This window comes from Benincasa hispida, chromosome 9 (assembly GCF_027475165.1).
Source record: "Benincasa hispida cultivar pf3 chromosome 9, pf3_genome.v1.1, whole genome shotgun sequence".
Classification (NCBI taxonomy): Eukaryota; Viridiplantae; Streptophyta; class Magnoliopsida; order Cucurbitales; family Cucurbitaceae; genus Benincasa; species Benincasa hispida.
Window position 1 is genome coordinate 82,761,964 of NC_143486.1, and position 23,246 is coordinate 82,785,209.

Sequence of the window (23,246 nt, forward strand, 5' to 3'; positions counted from 1 at the left end):
TTTTGGATACGAAACGAACTATTTGAGGTTTCATTATATCCTTCATCTCTGAATTTTGTATGAAAAAACGGCTAAGATGGACAAAAAGAAGAAGAAGAGAGAAACGAAAAATATAATATTATTATAAATATCATGATAATAGATGCCCATTAGGTGCTCATGGTAAATGTCCATTGACCATGTGTCATGCACCACATTTCTGAAAGTGTTGTCCATGTGTCTCAATATTACATATTATTAATGTCTATGTAATCCACCTTCTACTTGCCAAATTACCTATAAATAGTGACATTTTGTGGGTTTTGGAAGACATATACCTTGGACAAAGTCCATTGGAGAAAGTGGAGAATTTGGATCAATTTCTTGTGTTCTATTTTACTATTTTATTTTATTTATTTATATATTATGTTTATTTTATTTATTTATTTATTTATTTTAATATTATATTATATTATTTTAATATTATATTTTATTAATATCCATATTTTCATTTCCTCAAGTTCACAACAAACATAATTATTTTGATTTCTAAAAATTGGTATTTTATTTGCTAATCATTTGCTAATTATTTAAAATCGGTATTTTAATAATTATTTAAGAATTGAGGGAGTCAATTTAGCAAATTCATTTCAGTAGGCGGAGATGAATTTGATTTCAGTTTAACCTCAGAGGTCCTGCTTTAGAATCTGATGAACTTTCGATGACGGAACTACAAGACCTATCACTGGATTCCGAAATCGAATCGGAGGAAGAAGATGGAGTTGAAGAAACGCAGCAAGAACAGCATAATCCCAAACGTCAAGATCAAGAACTCTGTTTTCTGCAATTCCTGGACTCGACGGATGATTATCTGAACCTTCTGGATGCATTGTCCGCAACACTCCGCAAGGTATGCGAAAATTGATCTCCACATAATCCAAACCCTAATTCTAACACAAACTTATATTTCTCGCTGCTCTATTATTCCGTTGTATTGATCTCTCTCAACTGATGGTTTTCTATATTTCGGATTCCTACAAAACAAATTGACTCAGTTATGCTTTTGACATGGTTGAAATTAACAAGGCGTTAAAGCGACTGGCTCTGCTATTTGCTATGGAAGAGTCCAATTGGATTTACTTCTAAGACTTACCAGTTGAAATTCTCAACTCGAATTTTTAGAAGGCCTACTGATACCCAGGGATTGTTTTTACTTGTGATCTCTTATTTTCTGTTGGCTGCGGAAATGTAACCCCTAAATTCGCTCATTCATTCGAGTAACAGGGATGGTTTGAGTTGGCGAGCGCCAGACATTCTATGGGTACCTCTCGCATAAGCACTGCATTACTGGACTTGAAAATCCATTCTGCTGCTACATCACTGCGGGTGGACGAACGCGATGGTAATCTTAATCATCTCTCCTTCCCGGATATCATTATTGAAGTTTGAACCAGTTAGGAAATTCTGTAAACATTCCAACTCACAATTTTAAATTGCCACACCATCTTCCGGCTACTGTTAAACCATTAAGTTCCCTGACAAATAGAAGATTTAAGCCTAAACTAAAGAGAGTATGATTATCATGTGGCTATTTGATCTGGTTAACTGTTCCTTATAGTGATTGAATATTGGTTAAACATGCTATGTTGACACAGTCATACTTGTTACTGATATGTCCGCCCACAGCCAGCTCTATAGGAACGCTACCATTCATTAACTTGCGGAAATGGACATCCTCTGAAGGTGGAGACTGTTTAGGGGAAGAAAAATGCAATGACAAATTGCAAAGGGAATCTAATAGTCCGCAGCTACGGCAAAGGAACATTTCTGAGCTTTCTGGTAGTTGATACCTTCTATTATTGGTACAAGTAGATAAGTAATAAGATCATCTGTAAATACTGTTTCTGCATGATTCTTTCTTCTTTTTTTTTTTTTGGGTATGTTTGGTTTCTATTCACTGGAGTGTATGTAACGTTTCTTCATGTATTCATTTGAAGATAATCTGAAGAAGAGTTCTTTAAAGAAAGAAGATGCTCTCATCATTGATGATCAGGCAAGTGTTCACTACAGTTCCTATCATTGGCCTTATACGTTTATATATCACTTGTGGCTTCTCCTTCTTCCTTTTTCACGGTTCACATTTTTCAAATTGGAAATTTGCTCTGTGGTACTTGAATGATAAAGACGTGGACAATGGATCATACTATGTTCATCACGCTATTGTAGGTACGAAAGGAACAGTCACGAACACTTTCAACGTTTGGAACTCTAGTTTCCCCCAAGCTCCGATCAGCTCAACTTTCATTTGAAAATGGTGAATTGCTCAATATCTACATTCCTCATTAAATGGGATGGGTGTGTGCGTGTGTCTTGTTTTATATTCAAAGAGAATCTACATAGTTCAAGTAAATGATAATGATATACATTCACAATTTATTTTCTGCAGCACTTGAAATTATAGTGGGAATTGCAAATAAGCGTATCGCAATGCTATCCTCCTTTGATCAATTCAAGATAGGATTGGAAGAGACATCTTCCTTCAAGCAAGTCAAGGAAGAATTGAAAGATACCAAAGCATGACAATAACTTGTTTCCCTCCGGGTAAAGTTTTTTTCTAATTTCCTCAAAGTTTGATATGACAGTTGGTGGGATGTGATGTCCATAGTTCAAATTAATAGATTTGTTCAGTTTTTTATGGGCAATCTCCCTCAGAAGTGCGCCGCGCATAACATATAAACATTGTATTCTTATTCTTCAAAGTTACAGCAGAAATGGGTTATACAACTGAATTTTGAGTTGCTTGTTACGTCTTTAATTATATGTGATATTACTTTATAATCAGATGCATGTATTCTTCATAACAAATGCGAGCAATATTCCGCCACTTTTGCTCTATTAACAAACTACTTGAATAAGTCATCAATCTGTCTTTATTATTAAGTATCCATCTCAGGCAACATATGTGCAATCTTGCATCTAACTTGCCCACAAAAAGAGAACCAATCGAAGTGTGTTTTCTTTTTCAAAACATGTCATCATAAACAACTTCATGAAATCAATACATCACCACCATAACATACAAAAATATGACCATCCAGCTCATGTTCTTCCAAGCCATAAAAACAGACCCAAAAAAATGGCAACCGGCTGATTATAATGAACAAGACAAGATGGGAGAAAACAAGAGAATCAATACAAGTATAAACTCGAACAGAACCTAATGATTAAAAAGCTCTCCAACTGTCGGAACTTTTCTTCGGACTCTGGCTCTCTGATGAGACTTTAAATGGACCAGAGGTACCAAATGGATCTGCATCATCAAAAGAGAAGGCGCCGTGGCCAAAATCTTTGGAGCTGCCAATGGAGTCAAACCTGGCGTGCCTCTGGCTACTCTGGCCGTAGTCCATGCTGCTACTAATAGAATCAAACCTTGAAAACTTATCTTGATTATGGCCAAAATCACGAGAACTGCTCATTGAATCGAACCTAGAGAACTTCTCTTGATTATGGCCAAAATCACGTGAACTGCTTATTGAATCGAACCTAGAGAACTTCTCACGTTGTGGAGAAAAACTGCCATCCTGCATGCTGAAAGAATCAAACCTGGAGGAATTGTCAAAGAAGTGTTCTCCCACATCGCTATAGCGTGGGGAAGAGTTTCCGAATCTAGAGAGGGGAGTGGGAGGTACAGAATCCTCAAAAAATGGGCTTTTTCTCTGAAAGAAGCTATCTGGGGATCCTGTTTTGACGGAACTAGTATCAAAATCACTGGCTCCAAAGAAATCTCTGTGCTTTTCAGAGTCTGGCTCCTGTGTAATGGCATCAAATAAAAAGAAAGAAATAAGTGTTCAAGGCATGGATGAAATCACGTATGCAATCAACTTGACACTAGAATTGGAGAGAGCATCATGATTCACGGGCAACTATGATTTCAAATTCAGCAATCACACAATTTCGTGTAGAATTAGCAACCCACAAACTCGGCAGTTTAAAAAGCATTCGCATAATGACTCTTCTCCATGAAATCTAGATCAGTACGTTTCCCATTGTAAATTTCTGAAAGTAAAACCGGTAAATCCCTTCATGACAAGTTGGAGGAAAGTACAAAGAACACTTCGAAAATTGTTTCCTTTGATTTCTCAATGACTGTCTAACCAAGCAACTATTGATGGAAGTTCATCCACCAGGATTAACATCTAAAATTCTACGGCAACAAAATTTTTCGGATGGCTGTCTATTCTAAGATCCCATCATCTCAGAAATTACCACCCAGGGGTCAGGATGCAGAACGGATCCTAATAACAAGTCTAACAGGGCTATAACTCGGTGCCCTCAGCATCCTGATTTTGGAAGGGGCAGGCCCATGGGCATATATCCCTACCACAATTTACTTCTTAAAATGAAAATATTGAACTACTTCTAAGTCATACCATGTACCACATCATTGATATTACTAAAATGAAATATAAGGGGCATGCATGCAAATTCCCAAAGAACAGATGGGAACATCAAAAGACCAAGAGCATGTTCGTGAATTAATTTTATGATAGCATCTGTTTTCACTTGAACATTCCAGCTTCAACAGGCTTTTTTGCAAATGAAATAAAATTTGCTATTTATCCTTCTTACACGCTTACATAAAACATTTTTATAAAAAGTTGAATGATGTTTTGAGTGTTTGATCACGTTAATTAATGAAATATTTAATATATGACATCAACTATGGACAAAAACAAAAACACTAGATCCACGGTACTTTCAAAAGCAACGGTAAATAATAATAATAATAATGACTATACTCAAGATCTTTTCTTTTTAAAAAATAGTTTCCGATGGTAAACCAAATAGTCCCATTAAAAAGAAAATAATAAACCCAAACAGATCTCTACATCTATCAAACCCAGCAAAGCAACATAAAATATCTAATTGTCAGGCTTACCTTGGTATTAACTGGCTTTATTCCCCAAACTGAGTCCACATCGTCATTATTGTCAAAGGTGCCCCAAGTGGACTCATTGAAACTTCTGTGCCAGAAATAAACATAGAACCATAACATAAAAATGATGAATGTATGAAAGAGCTGCATGAAGGAAAAAGTATAAAATTATTAATCCATTATTACCTATACGCCTCCGGACTTTTTTCATAACCAGCATCTGAAAATTCATGAGAAGGGCTTTCTAGAGATGTCTTAGCAGCTGGACTGCCATATGGACTTCTTGCTGACTCATCTTCACTGTGGCTATACACAGATTCACTCTCAAGGCCACGATTGTTGGTACTCAAGTAGTTCCCCGTTTTGCCATTGGCATTTGACGATGAATCAGGAGTTGAGTTATAATCTGCTAGATCCTTTTCACTGTCTGACATTTTTGGTTTTGAGGCAGTAACACCTTTTGGATCGAGATTGAGATCATTGGAAAATCCTGAAAGGTATATTAATTAACTGATATCAACAAAAGATATAAGGTATTTCCATCAAATTACCAGCCGAAGTATGCTGATAATGAATTGAGACCAAGAAGTGCAACATTGTTAGTGCAGAGAAGCAAATAACTTGTCAAGAACCACTTTCATACCTTCATCTTCAAATTTATCCCACTCTTCATCCCAAGTAGCTGCATCATCTGGAATTCCAGGTTGCCAACCTATCAAATCCATGATGAAAAATGTCATTAATAGAAACCAAGATACATCAAGTCACTTAGAACGCGTGATGGATCATATGATGCCAGAAATGATGTTCAGTCGGTACAGGAACAAATTACCAAACATTTCCTAGACACTTTTTTAAAATAAAAAATGCAGAGAAGAACCTTGAAAGGAAATGGGATGACTAAAAGAAATCTTTTGAAAGCAGATCCTAAGGGAATCTAGACAGAAGAAGCAAAAGTATAAATCTCAGGCTAATGCGAGACTAATACCTACTGGAAGCTCGATTATAGCTGCCGACTTAACATCAAATCCATGTTTCTTACAACGTTCAGTTAAAGCCTTTATGAGCTCCTCAATATCAGATTGTATTCTATCAGCTCGGACCTGAAGAAGCAGAAAAGCATAAGTATCAGACAACTACAAAGAATGGTCGTTAGCAAATTGATGCACGAAACCATCTAGCAAAGTCAGACCTGAAGAATACCATCAGCACTTCCTCCTTGTTCCATTTTAATAATTGCTTGATGCAACTCTGTCTTCCTTTCCTGGAAGAATGACAAATAATAAGGGAATGTAAGATCGCTAATGAGAAAACGAGACTCAAATGCGGCTAAGGAAAAAATTTGTTTATTGAAGGATGAGCATTGGTCTTGTGGTGTAAAACTATCATCTTCATCTGCATGCATCTTTTTCTGGTTATCGAGCAATAGAAATTTTTCTGATTTTCTTTCATCAATAAGATGCACATGCACTCAATAAACTCTTCCTAAAAAAAGATGTATTTAGTAATCTCTAATTTTATGGGTTTTTTGTGTGTTTAATTAAGTTCGGCTAGCATGCCTATAAATGAATAATATTGATTGATTGATTGAATGTGTTAAACCTTTGCATTATGGGGAGGAACTCACATATAAATTAACATAGACAATCATATATGAAATAATATAAGGTAGATAAATATCCCTATATCAAGAATTGATATAAAGGAACTTGAAAAAAAAAATAATAAATTGTCATTTGACATGTTCTATTAGTTGTTCACTTAAAGAATAAGAAGAGTTTAAAAGAGAACTGTAATATACTTTTAAATAGGACAAACAGTGGTTTGTGAATATGGTAGAAGATCCACTGAAATTATTAAATTAGCTAGCAAAAAATTCAAGTGGTACTTTCCGCTATTTTTCAAACATATTAGTGTGTATAAATTTGTATTTGTGATGAATGCTTAAGCCACATGCAATTTCCACCTAGTATATTAAGGAAAAGAAAAAGCAAAATTTGTATTCTCAAATGTTATCAGAAGGGTTTGGATGATCACATAAGACTAATGAATCAAGACAAACAAACTTTCCAATTAACCGCTGAACATTGACAGCCGCCAACCATGATAAGATCAACCAGCCAGCTCTAGTAGATGCAATAAAAGGGTTGAAGAACATGCATGAAAAACTCAAGTACAAAATCAAAGCACAGTTTCAAGAGGTGTATTTTTACTTGAACATCACGATATTTCGCCTCTTCAATGGTTAACTTAGATGCTATTTCAGCCACTTGCTTGTACTTCTCTTCATATTTTTTTCCCAAAGATTCTGCCTGCAATATAAAAGCCATAAATCAGTACAAAGAACACTCAAATATAGCGGACCTAGAAAAGAAGAATAGAAAATACCTCACGCTTGTCAGCAGATGCCCTTTCTGTGATCTCATTTAATCTATTATCACATCTGCTTTTGTGTAGAACCTGAAAAGAAGAATACAATGGTTAGATGTAAAATTAAACTAATTACACAAGCAAGAGAAAATAGCCAGGAAATATTTTTGAAAAAAGTTCAGGAAAACATCTACTAAAAATACCAAATTTAGCATTTAAGCTGAAGCCCCTTCATAAAAACTTCCACCCCTCCCCGGCCTATGGGTCAACCAAATAGTGGTATTGCGATACCTGTGCCTCGACTCCAAGTCTAACAAATACATTCTTTTTATCTAACGAATAATTGAGCTTTCATTGAGGAAAAAAATGATAGAATACACGGACATATAAAAGTAAAACCCACAGAAGGAAGAAATACAGGTATGTTAAATTCAAAGTTAAAACTTGAGCACCCTCAGTGTGAGTATGAGTCTCCATCTCTGAATCAAGCCCAAATTGGAAGGTAATAAAAATTATGTATTAATGGAATCCTAAGGTTCGTCCACCAAAGATCAAAACTCCAAAAGAGAAAGAAGTCCATAGTCTAGCAGAGCACGCTGCAAATCTGTCTTTGTTCAAGGGGTCAGATTCAAGTTGGAAGATGGTAGAGATACCTAAGTTCAAAAAGAACGATTGACTTCTTGACACTAATCAAAGAGACATCCAGGTGTTCTGGACTCCAGGAAGCAGTTGAATGGGCAACTTGTTTAGGAGTTGTCTTTTACCCTGGAGTTATTCTTAGTCTTTTATTTTTTGTAATTTGTGTTCTTTCGGTAACCTTGTTGTATGAAAGAACTATCTTTCTTCACTTAACAACTTGTCAATTCCTAGTTCAACTCCTCTTCTTGGCTTTCCTGATCTTTTCAAACCTTTTGAAATTTTGGTGGAGCTGTTTGATGCCAAGTGAACCACCCCAATTGAATTTTATAGTGAGAAACTAAGTGAAGCACATCAGAAATGGAGCGTTTATAAATAGGAAGTTTACTCCTTAGTTCATGCTTTGAAGTAATGGAAACACTATTTGCTTGGTAAAGAATTATTACATTCTCAAAAGAATATGTCATATGTATTCCAGTTGGATGCAATTACTAGAATGCTTTGACTTTGCTATCAAGCATACTCCAGGGATTACTAACAAAGTGGGATGTTCAATTTATAAGTTTTCTTAAAGTCTCTTAGAAAACACTTTGGCAGAAAGTCTTCTTACTACCACCACAAGCCATCCCCAAACTAGGCCAAACAAAGGTCACAACTGCACTCTTGGAAATCTTTTGTTTTGTTTTTGTTTTTGTTTTTTTTTTTTTTTAAAAAACAATTTCATTGATTGAATGAAAATCCAAAGGAGACAATGGATCAAAGGACCTCATTTAGAGGGTATACAAAAAATGTTTCCAATTAGCAATAAGAAAAGATAAGCTATGACTATGTGTAGTCAGTAAATCTTTACACCCAAAAAAAAAACAGATTGGATGCCAATATCAAGAATGTCCTTTGTCAATCGAGATTTTCCTTGGAAGATTCGAGAGTTCCTTTCATCCCAGATTTTCCATAAAACAGCACTGATAATACACAGCCATAGACGACCCTTAGAAGCTTTGAAAGGGTGATGACAGACAATCGAAAGAAGCCAGCTTTGAGTATCATTAGGGAGAGCCAGAGAGCAGCCAAAAGCCTCCATAACCTCGATCCGGATCTTGCTAATGAAAAGGCAATCAAGAAACACATGCTGTACAGATTCATTATTTTGGCAGAGGCAGCACCAAGAGGGAAAAAGGCTAATCCAAGGGCACCGTTTTTGGAGCCTATCCATAGTATTGAGGCAAGCATGGGTCACTTCCCATAGAAGGAATTTCACTTTCCTCGAGCAAGGGCAGTTTCAAATCGCCTTGTATAAAATTTCTGAAGAGGCAAGCGGGCTGGAAATGAGGTGAGTGTACAGAGATTTTGTGGTGAAGCCTTTAGGCTCAAGTTTCCAAGACCATACGTCATCACAATCAGTGTGGAGAAGATTAGGGACAGCGTATGTGGATTCGGCCCATTCAAAAATTTCGTCATCCTTGAGGAGTCTTCTAAAATTCATCCTCCAAGTGCATTGTTCGTAATTCCAAAGCTCCTTCACGGATGCCTTTTTGTTACCCGCCAAATGATAAAGCTTTGGAAAGACCTGTTTGAGGGGGATATCACCAAGCCAAAATATTGTGCCAGAATGAAGTTGATGTGCCATTACCAATGTTGTAACGAATGTTGCCATATATGAGGTCCTTTTGTTGAAGAATGTACTTCCAAGGACCGCGAGAAGATGATGGCCTTCCAATAGAAGCCTCTAAGTCAAAATGATGTGAGCCGTATCTGGCCTTGACCAAAATACGCCAAAGGGAATCCTTTTCACGGTGAAAATGCCATAGCCATTTGGCAAGGAGCGCTTTGCTGTGCTGATTGATGTAAATAATTCAGCCCCCCTTCATCCAATAGTTTCTTGAGGCAAGGATGATTTTTTGTCACTATGGCCAGACCATAAGAAATATCTGAAGGAACATTCAATGCCCTCAGTAATTTTTGTGGGAGCGCGGAAGAGGGAAAGGTAATAAATGGGTTGGTTTGCAAGAGTGGCATTGAGAAGGATCTGACGGCCACCTTTGGAGAGAGTTATCCTGCCAAGAGTTTAATTTGTTATCAACCTTTTCCAAGATTGGCTGCCAAAAGGAAGTGGAGGAAGGCTTACCATATAAGGGAAGACCCAGATAAGTAGCAGGCCACTGTCCTACTTTGTAGTTGTATTTTCCAGCAATAGAAATAACCCATGTATCGTCACAATTGATCCCCAAAAGTTCAGACTTGTGCCTATTAATATTCAGCCCCAAAGCTTCTTCGAATAGGCTGATAAGATTGACAAGATTATCAATCTTACTCTCATTGTAGGAGGAGAAGAGGAGAGTGTCGTTAGCAAAGAGAAGGGGGTGATGTTGTGGGTAGATCGAGGAACATGATAGCCACTAATGAGGCCGGTATCACTAGCCAAAGAGAGAATCGTACTAAGACTGTCCATAATAAGGATGAAGAGGAACGGGGAGAGAGGATCACCTTGACGAAGGCCTCGAGTGGCTTTGAATTTCCCTCTAGGTTTGTCATTAATGATGATGGACAAATTGGTGGAAGAGATGCAACCTCGAATCCAGAGTCGCCACTTATTACCAAAACCTCTGTGCTTCAAAATTTCGCCGAGATGATCCCAATCAACCTTGTCGAAGGCCTTTTCAATGTCAAGTTTGGTCGCCACTCCTTTGGCTTTACTAGTATGCCAATGTTCAATAATCTCATTTGCAATCAGAGAGGCATCTAAGATCTGTCTTCCTTTAACAAATGTAGATTGGTAGGCCATTATGGTAGAAGGGAGAACTTTCTTGAGACGGTTTGATAGAACACGGGCAATGATTTTATAAAGGCAGGTGGTTAAGCTGATAGGTTGATAATCCCCCACTTTCTTGGCATCGATCATCTTTGGAATAAGGCAAAAATATGTCTCGTTAACATTTCCGTTGATGATTTCATTCTTAAAAAAATCTTGGAACACGCTAAGTATATCGTTCTTAAGGATGTTCCATGATTTTTTAAAGAATTCTGCGGTGAAACCATCGGGCCCCGGCGATTTGTTAGTACCCAAAGCCTTAATAGCCAACCAAATTTCTGTCTCGGTAAAGGGATCTTCAAAGGAGGTGCTTTGCTCAATGTCAATAGGGTCCCAAGTCAAAGGATGTGGCAGAAATCTATTCCGAGGCAATTTGGTGAATAGTCATTTGTAGAAAGAGAAGAATTCTGCTTCAATTTCCTCATCTTGCAGCAAACAAACATTCTGTTCACTAATGATTTCAGCGATACAACTTTTTCTCTTCTTTGCAGCAGCAAACATGTGGAAGAGAGAAGTATTTTCATCACCACTCTTCAGCCAAATAGATTTGTATCTCTGTCTCCATTTGATTTCCTCATAAACATCGATAGACTGAATTTGGTCTTTAATCTCGAGTCTCCGGTTCACGAGGGATGCTGACAAAGGGCCAATTTCTGCGACAAGATCGATTTGGCAAAGCTCCCTTTGAAGAGCTTCACGCCTACCCTCTATAATTCCAAAAGTGGCAACACTCCAATCTTTAATTGCTTGTTTCAGCCCCTTCAATTTGTTGATGAAACCGTGCCCAGGGTGACCAATACAAGGGTGGTTTGTCCACCATTCAGTAACAAAAGGAAGGAAGCTTTTGTGATTGAGCCACATATTCTCGAAAGGGGAAGGGCCCCATTTTTGTTTACCAAGTGTCAAGAGGAGAGGGTGATGGTCGGAAGTTGGTCTGTCTATTCTTTTCAATGAAATATCTTGGAACTTATTGATGATGGAATCGGTAATGAGAAACCGGTTGATCCTTGTGTGTGTTGGAGAAGATCTAAAATCAGTCCAAGTGTATAGGCAGTTTATCATAGGCAAATCGATGAGCCCCCGACGGTTGATAAAGGCTTTGAAAGCTGCCATGTTACTATTGGGTGTGCATCTATTTGATATTTCATGAGGCCAGCGAATGAGGTTGAAATCACCCCCAATAATCCAATTTTCATTCTTTTTTACAAGACAGTAAAGATCATCGAGCTCAGTGATGAAGTATTCTTTGTTTTGTTCAACGGACAGACCATACACCCCTGTAATCCATAGATTGTAGCCGTCAGCAAAAGTGAAAAGGAGAGTTAGAGTGTAAGCACCTTTAGTGATGGAGGAGGCCGTGAAAGATAATGCATTCCACATAATAAGAATGCTACCGGAAGCTCCTATCGCATCTTGGGACGCCCATTCAATACCCCTGGATCTCCATAGTGATTTGATGAAGACAGCATCTATGTCCCGACATTTGGTTTCTTGAAGAATCACTACGGCAGGATTTAGTTTAGTGATCATGCGCTTTACTGTGACTCGTTTTGTCCACAAGTTGATGCCTTCGACATTCCATGAAAGAATCAACATTAAGTGGATCGTGACCCCTCCTGAAGCATGGATTTAGCTTTCTTTTCGTATGTGATTTAGCATTCCAAATTTCTAACCTCCCGAAGCCCCTTCTTTTGTTTGTTGGTGAGCTTGTTTTTATTCTTCTTCTTCGGGATGGACATGATGCAAAGTCCACATTCTTCAAACCATGGTGCCAAAGCAGTCAAATGGGCTGAAGGGTTCGTGGAGGGAAAGTTTGGGCGGAAGAGTTAGGAGTAGTAATTAGGCCATGGGTTTTCCTCACTAGGGGGTGAACCCAGTTCACAATGAAGAGGGCTAGAAAGGAAACAATCAGAATCGTATTCGGAATGTACGGGAATGATAGTTATGGAATGTTTAGTGCCAGCCGTGAAAGGGGAGGGTTTTTTGGAGTTGTGTACAGGACTTCGAGAAGGATTGGGGGCAACGGCTTCCATGAGAGGTGGTCTGCAGACGGGCTTTGTGCCAAGGACGAGGAAAGTTTGTGAGCTATGAATGGCGACGGCAACTTTATTCGGAGAGTCGGAAATTTGTGATGGTTCGAGGAAGGAAGAAAGAGTCGGGGAAGAGGTGTTATCATGGGAGGGAACAGGAGGGAGAAGGGTATGATGGGCTTGTTGAAGAGGCAGGGGTGTGGGTTTAAGGTTTGGGCCATGGCTATTCGGTGGGGATGGGTGTGGGCCAAAATCCACAAATGGACTGGGTGGAGAACAGGAGGGAGGAAGGGTAGGTTCGTTTGGGTTTTCATCGGTGGGTGATGTTTGGCCCACAGGAAGGCTTGATGCGTTAAAAGGAAAAGAGTTGGGCTCTGTTGTGCTATTATTTAAAGGTGGATCTGTTGGGCCTAGAGGAGTTATGATGGCGGAAAAGCTAGGCCCATCAATTGATGTAGAAGAAAACGACAAACCATGCTATGTAGATGAGGTTCAAACAAGGCCTATTGTCTTCAATGGAGCAGCATCTAGGACTGCTCTGGCAATTGGGCAGGGTACAATCTTGTCATCGTTGACTGTGTTGGAGTAGTTCGCCGGCAGGATTGCTCCGTGCACCTCATTAGAGTAACAGATGTGGTTTTCTGCAACAAAGTAAGGGTCGATCTAGACGACCAGGGGAGTATTAGATGAGGAAAGGAGCCAAACCCCAGCTGGGATAAAACCTTGGTGATTTGCCGGGACTTCGATCGATGCATCCATGAGGTCCAATTTCGAGAGGGTCTTCTTTGCAGTCTCAACAAAACCCCCACATTGGTCACCAATGATCCTTAGGGTATCTTTGTCCCATCTATGTAACGGAAAGTTTTTCATTTTTATCCATCCACCGTAAGATGGAACAACCGGATTCTGGTAGGCTGTGTCAGGGGTTCCACCAATCAAATTTCAGTGAGAATTTCCCCACCTTGTACCAACTTTTGAAATTGCAGAGGATTTTCGCTTGGTCCATGCCTTCGCATCTAAGGATAGCTTGATCCGCTAAGAATGGGTTAACAGCACAGAAGTGGCCGATGTGTTGTTGAAGAGCTTTGTTGATACGGTACCAATCGTCGTGAAAAGATTTTCTATAGACAACAATGGAAGTGTCGAGGTTGGTCTCTGCCGGCAGGTAAAGGGTAGTCTTTGAAGGCTTTGTAGTCTCGATGGTTAGTGGTTTATCTTTGCCAAGGATGGCTCTGTAAGATGGGGGGGATCCTTTTTCGTATGGACGGCAAGTGGATGATGTTGAGTTGACTTTGATGAGTTATTGGTGGCCGGTGAGGTAGGTGAAAAAGTAATGAGGAGAGATATAAGAAGCCTTTCCATCCTTTTCTATCTTTTCCAAAGGGTATTAATAGCTTATTAAGCCCTCCATTGTTCTCTAGTTTGGCAACTTCTGCAATGATCCCTCGTCGATTCTGTGTCTTTTCTACCTAGATGGTAAATCCTTCCATGCGTGTTTCCTTGAAAAATCTCTGATTCAAGGGTGCATAGTTGAGTTCCTTGAAACGGTCTGTGAGCCATTTGACACAGGGATGTGTGATGGAGATGAAAAATGATTTATTGCAGTTGAATTCTGTGATTTTCATTTGTGTACCATCGAAACGAGGAGCAAGTTCAATGGAGAAAGCTTTCTTTTCGATAAAAAAAGACTGTGATAGGGTCTTCGACATCTTTGCAAGGTTGTCAGAGAACTCATGTCCGACGAGGGAGGGTGAAGGAAGGGTTGGGTGGGAGTGGAGAGAGAACGACATCCTTTTTGCACTTAAAAATAGTAATAATAATAATATCTTTTGTGTTATCTTGGTGGTGACAAACCTCACCAGTGGGCAGCTTTCTTGCTCAAGCATAATTTTCTTTTAACCATATGATTAATCATTCCAAGGGGAAGTCACCTTTTGAAATAGTTTACACTCGTTTTCATTGTTTAACTGTTGACCTTGCTAACTTCTTTTCCTTTTTTTTTAAAATAAACGAAATACACGACTTTCATTGAGAAAAGAATAAAAGAATACACAGGATTTTTAAAAATAAATTTTTTTAAAAAAATGGAGCCAGCCAGCCACAAGAAGGGGCTTCAATCAAGTCAAATAAGACTAAGACCTAAAACAAGTAATTACATAAAGGCCTAGAGAGAGACAGAATCTAACAAAAGACCAAGCATCTCTATTGGAGCTCTTCCTCCCATGAAGATTCTATTATTTCTCTCGCCCCAAAGACCTTGCTAACTTGCCTTCTTCAAATGATCTGAGGGGGAAAGTGAAGCTTATGGCCAAAGTTCAAGAGTTACATCAAGAGGTTTATCGCTATATTGAGAAGTCAACTATTCTTATAAAACTCGAGCAAATGCTCCTAGGCGTTCTTAGGAATTTCAAGTTGGTGATCTTGTAATGGTCCCGTTGAAAAAATATTATTCACCATCCAACGTCCACTCCAAGCTAACCAATAAGAAGATTGGTCCTTTTCCTGTGTTGGAAGATTCATCCCCAATGCTTAGAGAGTTGATCTTTCTTCCATGCACATTAGCACCACTTTCAATGTCTCAGATATCTTCCCTAATGCTCCTGATGAGTTTGTCTTGGCATCCTAAAACTTGAAATATGGAACAATTTGATGTAGGGGTTGCTTCCGGTAATGTCTTTTATCCTGGGTTATTCTTAGTCTTATATTTCATTGTAATTTGTGTTCTTTCTGTAAGCAAACTGGTATTTGGTTAGCTTGGTTGAGTTGGTTGGTTTACTGTGGGGTTAAACCTAGTTGTTTTACTTCTATGAATTGGCCCCTTTGGCAACTGTATTCGAACTGACATTTCTTTGAATAAAATATTGGAGTATTTTTTATACATCACAACTCTTAAAGATATTTTGATAGGTTTAAACGCGCAAAACTTGAGCTTGTAATAAAACACGGAGATTTTCTTGTAAATCAATATTTGTTTCCCTCGTGAGTAATGTGGAGATTATTCTCCAATCCCAGGTCCATTACTAAATTTTTAAGGAGTTTGAAACTGACCAAAAAAGTGAAAGGTTTCATCTAGATAGTATCAGAGTATATGTCAGAATGAAAGCACTTGTGACAATCAGAAAAATGCACCCTAATGCAACCCTCCAAACCGACCTACTTTATGTAAAGATTGGATAGAAGATTAGAACCATCTCCTCTTTCATTGTCCTTTCTACCATTACTTGGTAGAGTGATTTTTACTTCAAATGTCTGCGGTGCTGCCTCCCTAGCATCGTTGACATCTTGCTTCATTGGTTTGCAAATCAGAAATTCAATGTCAAAGCCAGAGTTTTGTGGATCAGCTGTCTGTTGGCTATTTTTTGGCAGATTTAGTGTGGAAGAAACAGGATTTTTAAATGTATGTAGTGTAGCGATGGATAAACAGTCAGACAGTATTTTCTTCTTATAAAAATAATAATTAAAAACAAACAAACTTGGCCACTGGCATACTCTGGATAAGAACTATTTGTAATTGTTTTAAGTATTCGCACTTCGTTTCTAGTTGAGTTGGTTGAACGTCTTGTCCTCCCCACTTTTTCGTATTATCCTCCCTTTTTAATGCAATTTTATTTTCCAAAAACAGAAAACTAAGCAGTAAAATCATTTTCATTCTCCAACTATTATGGTTGAAAAGGAGTCATTCCTAAACTATTTCCATTGATGAATAAAATGACGTTATAACAATCATACAAGTCAGCAGCTCGCATGACAGTGGGTTGATAAGGTAAGAGGCTGAAAAAAGGTTCCTGAAATGCAATTTAACTCAGTTCTGGCAAAGAAAAATGTCAACATGCCCAACAAAATTTCCATTGTTCCAAATATGGGAATGCCATGTGGATTGAGTGGTTCATGATTAAGTGGCTGTAGTCAGTCATAGATTGGTGGCGGTGCTTAGAAAGGGAGTATTTAATATTTATCAAGCCAAATTTAATCAGGAACTTACACCTTTTAAATTTAAGTGATCAGATCTAGACGTGAACTCATACAGAGACAATGACTACTATACGATTATACCTATTTTAGCATGAGTAACCAATATTGAAACACAATAAAAAGGAAAAAAATGTGTGTAGCTTGTAGAATTAACTTAGATTTGGAATTGCATATTGCACACATACTATTAAGAAACTGAAAGCAAAGAGCAGTAAAGAGTACTTACAAGTTCCTGCATCATTGTGCGATAATATTCAATCTTTTCTTTTGAATCCAAAATAACATTTGCAGTCTCTCCAACCTATCAAGGACAAAACAAGAAGCATTAGAGAGAATAATACTACAAAGCAGGTGAAAATATGTCAACCCTGAATTCATGAGGAAAACGAGAAAAGGAAGTATATACTTAACATGATATAAGGGGAAAATTTAGAATTCCGCATTCCCAATAAGAAGATGCTAGGTCCTCTCTTTTTGTTTTCATTTTTTTAAAATAATAATAATAATATTTAAAAAAAATTAAATTAAATATGGGCTATTTTCAAATATAGGAAAATGAACCAAAATATTTACAAATAATAGCAAAATATCACAGTCTATCTGTGATAGACAGCGATAGATTACTATCTATGTCGTCTATCACTGTCTATCGCGGTCTATCACAGATAGACTGTAATATTTTGCTATTAGTTGTAAATATTTGTAATCATTAGAACATGCCTTTTTCTCAGATGCTATAGCATCTTGAGCATTTAAGTTAACCGAATTCTGTTGGCCCTTCTCAGACTGGTCCAGAAATGAATCGTCCAACACTGGAGCCCTTGATTTCTGATCATTGGATAGTTTAGCACCATCTGCCTTCGAAGCAGGTACATTTGTTGGGGGTCTCAATCCTGCAGTCGGTGCCATTGACCGAGCAGTGACCTGAGGTTGCTGCTGTCCAAATCCTAATTTCAACGAGTTAGAGCAAAAGGCAAAAGAAAAAAAAGAGAGAGAAATAAGAGGGCAAAAGAAAATAAGTACAATTGACAACTTTGGTAAGTACCAGGACGAGGACCCCAAGTTGCATTTGAATGGACAATGTTAGATTGTCCTGTCATGGACAACAGAGTCTCATCAAACATAACATTATTTGGAAGCACAGCTGGAAGAGGTCGTCCTTCCCTGTAACGTTCCATTAGATATAAAGCAAAACAAAACTCTCTGAGAGAAAGCATGCTGTCATTGTCTTGATCAGATAAGTCCCACACCTGCTTCAAGATCTCTGAGAGAATATGAAACATAGCTTGAGTATGTATAATAAATTAAAAGAATATCCACAAAAGCAACTTTACAAGAGCTTCAGTGAAACAAGGGGGAAAAAAGGGGCATGGGCATAACTTCCTAGGGATTACAGAAAAGTATATGTCAATTTCTTAAACTAAAACTATCTTCCTGGCATTACGTTAGAAAGCAAATATGTTCCCAAACACTCAAATTATGTCTAACTGCAAAAGGAGTTGCCAATATTAGAAAAAGAAGGGAGAAGGAAAAGAAAAAAAAAAAACAAACATTTTTGTATATCAAGGTGAAAACAACCATAACCTTTATATGTTCATTTCCTCCTTTTTCCGTGTAATACCAAAATAGAAGAGAGAGGAAACCTCCCTAACTAGAAGTTATTAAAACTCTGGAATTGACCTAAGTAACAAAAGAGAAACAATTGCAAAAACTATAAGAACATGCAGGCTAACTCTGGAATTTGACACAAGGAGAAGGTTTCTTTCAAAAGTTTTTTGTGGAATAGAGAAGGTATCCTCAAAAGTTTGTTTAACCCCCGCTAGGTTTGTTTAACTCTCTCTAATGTTTCTTGTTTCATTGACTTCATGAATTAAGAGAAATTTTAGATACAAAATCTAAACCTCCCTTTGAGGAGTTCAGAAAAACCCATAAAATGGAGTTAATTATAAAGTGATTGTAGCTGCAAAAAAAGTTAGAGAAAGAACAGCAATAAGAACAAATACTTACACACCGTAAGAGAAAATCAACTCCCCAATCCCATTCCTATTCATTGAATATCCTTCAGTTCTGTGACCCATAGAAATTCTCCGACCATATTTTTGGGTATTCTATCCAAAGAATTAAACTTATTATGGAGAAAGTCCAAAAAGAGAAAATAACTCTTTGGGATCTTCCACTTCCAAATAAACTTTGAAATTCCTTTTTGAAAGAGCTTGCAATCGATTGATCATGCAGTTGAACATAGACTTACCAATGCTCCAAAACTAGAACCCTCCCTATCCATAGTCTAATGATCATCAATTGAGGGAAGTAAATGAGCTCATTCTTCAATTCCTCATCAGATTAAGGTTTCTCCTATGGCCTAAGTTCCAAATGGCAAGATTCTCATCCTATACCTCCATGGTCTTCATTTTGAAGCTGGGGATCCGAAACTTAATCTTCAATGTAATGTCGTGTTTCAAAGCTAGTGACATGTAACTTGATGAGCTCTTTAGAGTGCAACTCCATTTAAAAACTAGTAATTGTCCAGATATGACCTGAATTCTGACAAAAAGAAGGCAAGCTCCAATATAGACTGAGTTACCTACCCATTGTTCTGACAAATGGAATGCCGGACAGTTGTGTTACCTAGGATGGAGAAAAATGGGTCGGCTTAAAGGCTATCCACAATGATTTCCCGACAAGCATATGAAAGTGATATAACAATACTCAAGCTTCAAACTACGTGTTCCTTACATGGTCTAAAAATGAACGAAATAAAAATTTTAAAATAAAGAATCTCAAAGGATTAATAATGAAGAAAGAACAAATTCCTCCCCCCCCCCCCCCCCCCCCCGGAAAAAAAAAATTATCACAAAACCACACTAAATTGATCGCTACATGAAAGTGAGTAGCTTGCGATTCACGGTATAGATTTAAATTTTTTAATTTTTTAATTTTTAAATAAAAGAATTAAGGAAGTATATACCTCTAGGTAACCTCCAACTTAAAAATAGATTCCGTGCCTGCTCACCGGTAATTCTACCATCTCTGTCAGTGTCTACTTCCATAAAAACTTTTGTGTACTTCTGAACATCAGTTGGTTTCATCTTTGGCCAAGTAAACTGTGCATTTTCAGAAGTAGAGTTCCTGGCTCCAGTTGTGATCCCAGAGGATACAAGTGGCGATGGACCTGTTGCTCGAACATCCTTGTTAGGTTCCAGTGATGACTGAGATAGCTGAAACTGTGAACCAGCTAATGGTCTTGAAATAAATGCACTCTGCAATGACTCCATTGAGTTGGGCTTACTTAAAGGTTGGGATACACTGGAGACTGGAACAATCGCTGCCGGACCAATACTATTATTAGCTGCATTGGTGAGTCCAGAAGATTCCGGTCTAGGAGGAGATGGAGTAACAGAAAACATGTCAGCCCCAAATGCTGGCTTAGAAGCAAATCCATTACCAGTAACAGCTGGTGCTCTATCATTAGGCATAGGCTGTGAAGTCATCAAAGCTGGTGATAACGACGTAGCTGGGGAAGGCACGGAAGGGCTAACTCCTCTAGGCCCAGCAGCAGGGCCGCTGCCTGGCCTTCCACTGAGCCAATCATTTGGGTTTGAAAGATTTGAACCCAGTACATTTCCTCCTCCAGAGGGTTCAGAAGCAATAACCATTTGCGTATTGGAAGCAACACCACCAGGTAGACCACCAAGTGTGGCTTGAGGTAACCTCATTGAAGGGTTTGGCTGGGCTGAAACATACTGCTGATTCACACCCACATTTGGAACCCCTTGTCCTCTAAAGCCAAAACTTTGAGATCCCGTTGGTGCAGGTCTACTCATCTGTGGAGGAGATGCAGCAGGCACTGAAGTTGATTGAGGGGCAGATATAGCCTGTAGATCAATCTTTGGTGGGGGGATTTTCGCTGCAGCAGGACCATATAGTGCTGCCTTTACAATCTCAGGTGTTAGCTCTCGCTTGCTTTGAGCAACAGTCACGAGTCTGAGAGCATTATAAAATTCCGGTCGACCAAGGAAACCTGTTTTTCTCTGATCAGCATGCATCCATATCTGCAAGTAAAGAAGATAACGTTGATTGGCAAAACCATTTACAGAATGACAGATTTGTAAGCATGTTAGCATTTCTTATTAAATGGTGCCAGTAGATAATGAATACAATTAGAGGCTTCATCTTTTTTACAGTTAGATATTTAGTAGGGGAGTATCAAGTAAAAGGACAAGCCTCTTAACATAATAGCTTCAACACATTACAGACAATATGCACCAGTGACTTAAATAAAATACCGACGCAAGATTGTTAAAGCTTCTATTGTACAACCAGACTAAAGCAGCATCCGTTGACCATATCAGGAAAATGAAGTGCACGAAGATTGTCAATTCAATCTCGTGCGGAAGCTATAGATTACAACCACAAGGTCTGACGGCGGAATGCGTGACAAATTATATCTAAATATTACATTTCAATGGGTAAAAAGATTCATAAAAAGAAAAAACTCAACAAAAAACTCTAGGTAGGAAATTAAACACCAGAACTTTCCTAAAAGATACTGGTAACCACCTATTTCACAAACCCTTCCACAAGGCGCAGGCACCTCAATTTTTGATACCGAGAAACAAAGTAATGAAGTGAAAAACGAGCAATTTATGGATTTCGAATTCGCAACCTAATCCAAGTACATGGACGCCATTGATCTAAGATAAATAACCCGTGAGAAATCCGAATAAGAGAATACGCAAGAGGGAGTATAGAGCAAAGAACGGAACCTGCGCAAGAACATTTTTAGGCAAATTGGAGCCCTGAAAGAAAGCGACAGCTTCAGCTCCACTAATTCTTCCATCACCATCCAAATCGGCTCTCCTAAAGAATGCATCGAACTGATCCATATTAGTCCCCTCCTGGATTGGATCCCGCTGGTAGCACACACAAAAACACAGTAGATCAAACTTCCTTCAGAAAATCCTCGTAGGCAGTTATGAAACAATGATCCCAGTGGAGAATTGACAATTGAAACATAGCAGTAAGAAGGAGCGCAGGGAAATGATGAGATGCTAGGTCTGTGGAGAAATTGTAGTGCTAGTTGAGGGATGAGCTGCGGTCTGAAGCGCGGGATCGAGCGATGGTGGAAAAGTGAGAGATGACAAGAAGCCGATTGCCAATATACCGAACAAGAAAGGAAAGGAATCAAAAATGAAGGAAAATTCAGGTAACCAGAACCATTTCTACAGACCAAATTCCCCTCTCGATCTCGCTGGCTTAGTAACCGGAAATAACATATTTAATTCCTTTATTTTTTATGGAATGGAAAAGAAAAACCACATTTCATTAAAAATGAGAGAATTAGTGTATGACATATTTCATTATGGTTATAGGTAAGTTTGAATCTTACTCCAATATTTCCTTTTGCTTGTGTGAGAATTGGTATATGACATATTTCTTCTTTTAATCAATATTTTAATATGTGTTTTTTTAATTATTACAATGTCAGTTATCATTGAAATAAGTTTTATATTTATTATTTTATTTTTTAAAAAAAAGCTTTATGTTCATTTGAAAGATCTAGTCTCTTATAAGCTATGCTCTAATATATATACACATATATTAACCATCTTTTCCAATAGCTAAACTTTTATGAAAATGATATTTTAAAAAAAAAATTATGAAAATATGAGTTTAACTCTAACTATTAATTTGCTTACATATCATTTATCAAAGTTATTTTAATGATTTCTATTAGGATCGATATCACTACATTCTTGTTTTTAGTTTGCCACCATTCTCAAGTATGTTGGACAATTATAAAAAAAAATCTTTTTCTCAAAATTTGTACAGAGATAAATTTGGAAATTAAAACCACAAAGTAATACAGAAATTCAGAAAGTAGAAAAGAAAACAAAAAGGATTCACTCATTTGTTGCTTTTCCCTTTTTTTTCAAAGGATTAAAAAAATCACTTGTGTTATATAAATTATAACATTGTTAATGGATAATATTATGGTTTACTTTTCATGTCAACCTTTGTAATTCACGTGTCCATACACTTGATATAAGATCTTCAGCAGAAGAACAAGTTGAGGCAGATTATTCGAAACTCGAATTGATTTTTGTGCAACAATTTACAAGAAAATTAAGAGGGTGTTTAACTCATTAACATGTGATGAGTTGAGTTGGTATAATATACTAACTCTAACTCAATGTTTGATTCACCAACTTTAAATGTTGGTGGAGTTTAGTTGGTGCAATTTACCAACACACCCCAATTCTCCCTTCTTCCAATATTTTTAATGGCTCCGACAACCACCTTCGATGACAACTTCGATAACCAAATTTGGTCTCCACACAACCTTTGCACGACCAACTTCGGTAACCAATTCCAAGCTCCGGTAACCACCTCCGATGAAAACTCTAGTGACCCAACTTCAACGACCACCTTCGTGCAGACCAATTTCTGGGTCCGACAACCATCTTCGATAACAAACTCTGATGACCAACTCTGATAACCACCTTATAGACTC

The 23,246-nt window shown here is 37.9% G+C and overlaps 2 protein-coding genes across 3 annotated transcripts; one reads left to right on the forward strand and one right to left on the reverse strand.

Moving 5' to 3' along the window:
* Positions 1–483: 483 nt before the first annotated feature.
* LOC120086539 (uncharacterized) lies at positions 484–2,785 on the forward strand. The gene is made up of 6 exons (XM_039043240.2): positions 484–889; positions 1,264–1,381; positions 1,666–1,818; positions 1,977–2,032; positions 2,206–2,293; positions 2,426–2,785. Exons 1-6 carry the CDS (start codon positions 701–703, stop codon positions 2,557–2,559), a joined length of 738 nt encoding a protein of 245 aa, XP_038899168.1. The 5' UTR covers positions 484–700; the 3' UTR covers positions 2,560–2,785.
* A 188-nt stretch (positions 2,786–2,973) lies between these two features.
* LOC120086538 (Calcium-binding EF hand family protein) lies at positions 2,974–22,106 on the reverse strand. Of its 2 annotated transcripts, none has more exons than XM_039043238.2 (13): positions 21,499–22,106; positions 19,701–20,784; positions 17,778–17,996; positions 17,453–17,679; positions 16,959–17,033; positions 7,304–7,375; positions 7,129–7,227; positions 6,108–6,179; positions 5,904–6,018; positions 5,559–5,627; positions 5,102–5,405; positions 4,919–5,000; positions 2,974–3,788 (listed from the first exon to the last, which is right to left on the reverse strand). In XM_039043238.2, exons 1-13 carry the CDS (start codon positions 21,616–21,618, stop codon positions 3,204–3,206), a joined length of 3,123 nt encoding a protein of 1,040 aa, XP_038899166.1. In that variant the 5' UTR covers positions 21,619–22,106; the 3' UTR covers positions 2,974–3,203. The 2 variants fall into 2 exon arrangements, with proteins under 2 accessions (XP_038899166.1, XP_038899165.1); XM_039043237.2 differs by having other exon boundaries at positions 4,919–5,003.
* Between the last annotated feature and the right edge of the window lie 1,140 nt (positions 22,107–23,246).